Source organism: Phocoena sinus, chromosome 2 (assembly GCF_008692025.1).
Source record: "Phocoena sinus isolate mPhoSin1 chromosome 2, mPhoSin1.pri, whole genome shotgun sequence".
NCBI lineage: Eukaryota > Metazoa > Chordata > Mammalia > Artiodactyla > Phocoenidae > Phocoena > Phocoena sinus.
In genome coordinates, this window is record NC_045764.1 from 172834404 (window position 1) to 172835934 (window position 1531).

Genomic DNA, 1531 nt, shown 5'->3' on the forward strand with positions numbered 1-1531 from the left:
GGAAAGCCCAGAGGACAGATCAGTGCTCTGTGCATGAGGTCCCCTTCCCCTGGAGATGAGCACCCGTGTGTGCTGCTACTGGCTGAGCTTAATGGCCTGAAAAACCCTGTCCTTTTTCCTCTGTTTGGGCTACCAGTCTCTCAGCATTTCATTTCAAAAACAAAAAAGCACCACTTGGACCCTCACGTGCTGCCACAGACTTGTCTGCAGTTCTTGCTGTACTTTTAAAAAAGAAATTAAAAAAAAGGTTTTATGCTGTCTGTGCAGGCTTGCAGCTGATCTTTCCTGCAGCCCCGAGAATGCAGCGGCCGGCCCTGGGCACCGTCCTTAGAGCTTCCCTTGGGCTCTCTCACTGAGATCCTGTCCATGTGGGCGGGACCGGGACCCTGATGCACAGTGAGGAGGGGCAGGGCAGGGTTCAGGCCCAGGCAGTCGTCACCAGGACACAGGGCTTTGTTCTGTATTTTTGAACTAATTTTAGACTTACAGAAAAGCTATAAAAACAGTGCAGCCTTTTCCGGTCAGCGGCCTGAGGTGACCTCTAAAAATGGTTCGCTATTCACTTGACCCAGAAAATCCCACAAAATCATGCAAGTCGAGAGGTTCAAATCTTCGTGTTCACTTTAAGAACACTCGTGAAACAGCGCAGGCCATTAAGGGTATGCATATCCGAAAAGCTACTAAGTATCTGAAGGATGTCACTTTAAAGAAGCAGTGTGTGCCATTCCGTCGCTACAATGGTGGAGTTGGTAGGTGTGCCCAGGCCAAACAGTGGGGCTGGACGCAGGGTCGGTGGCCCAAAAAAAGTGCTGAATTTTTACTGCATATGCTCAAAAATGCAGAGAGTAATGCTGAACTTAAGGGCTTAGATGTAGATTCTCTGGTCCTTGAGCACATCCAGGTGAACAAAGCCCCCAAGATGCGGCGCAGGACTTACAGAGCTCATGGTCGGATCAACCCATACATGAGCTCTCCGTGCCACATTGAGATGATCCTTACTGAAAAAGAACAGATTGTTCCTAAACCAGAAGAGGAGGTTGCCCAGAAGAAAAAGATATCCCAGAAGAAATTGAAGAAACAAAAACTTATGGCCCGGGAATAAATGCTGCAAAAAATAAATGCAAATAAAAGTAAAAAAAAAAAACAGTGCAGTTTCCATATATCCCTCACACAGCTTCCCCTCAAGTTCACGTCTTGCGTGCCCAGAGAGCAGTGAGCCAACCCAGGCAATCAACATGATACACAGCTCCTAACTAAACCTCAGACCTTACTCAGATGTCACCAGGTTTCCCACGAGTGTCCTTTCCCGTTCCAGTGTCCCGTCTAAGATCCCACATCACTTAAGTTGTCCTGGCTCCCTCATCCCCTCCAATCTGTAACAGTTCCTCAATCTGTCCTCGTCTTTCATGATCCTGGCACTTTTGAAGTGTACCGATCAGTTATTTTGTAGAATGACCCTCAGTTTGGGCTTGTGTGATGTTTTGTCAGGATTGGACCGAGGTGGTGCATTTTTGGCAAGAATCCCACAGAG

The 1531-nt window shown here is 47.7% G+C and overlaps 1 protein-coding gene across 1 annotated transcript; it reads left to right on the plus strand.

Annotated features, from left to right (window-relative positions):
* The first annotated feature begins 512 nt into the window (after positions 1–512).
* LOC116746453 (60S ribosomal protein L17-like) lies at positions 513–1136 on the plus strand. The gene has a single exon (XM_032618075.1). The coding sequence runs from the start codon at positions 548–550 to the stop codon at positions 1100–1102; it is 555 nt and encodes a 184-aa protein (XP_032473966.1). The 5' UTR covers positions 513–547; the 3' UTR covers positions 1103–1136.
* The last annotated feature ends 395 nt before the right edge of the window (positions 1137–1531 follow it).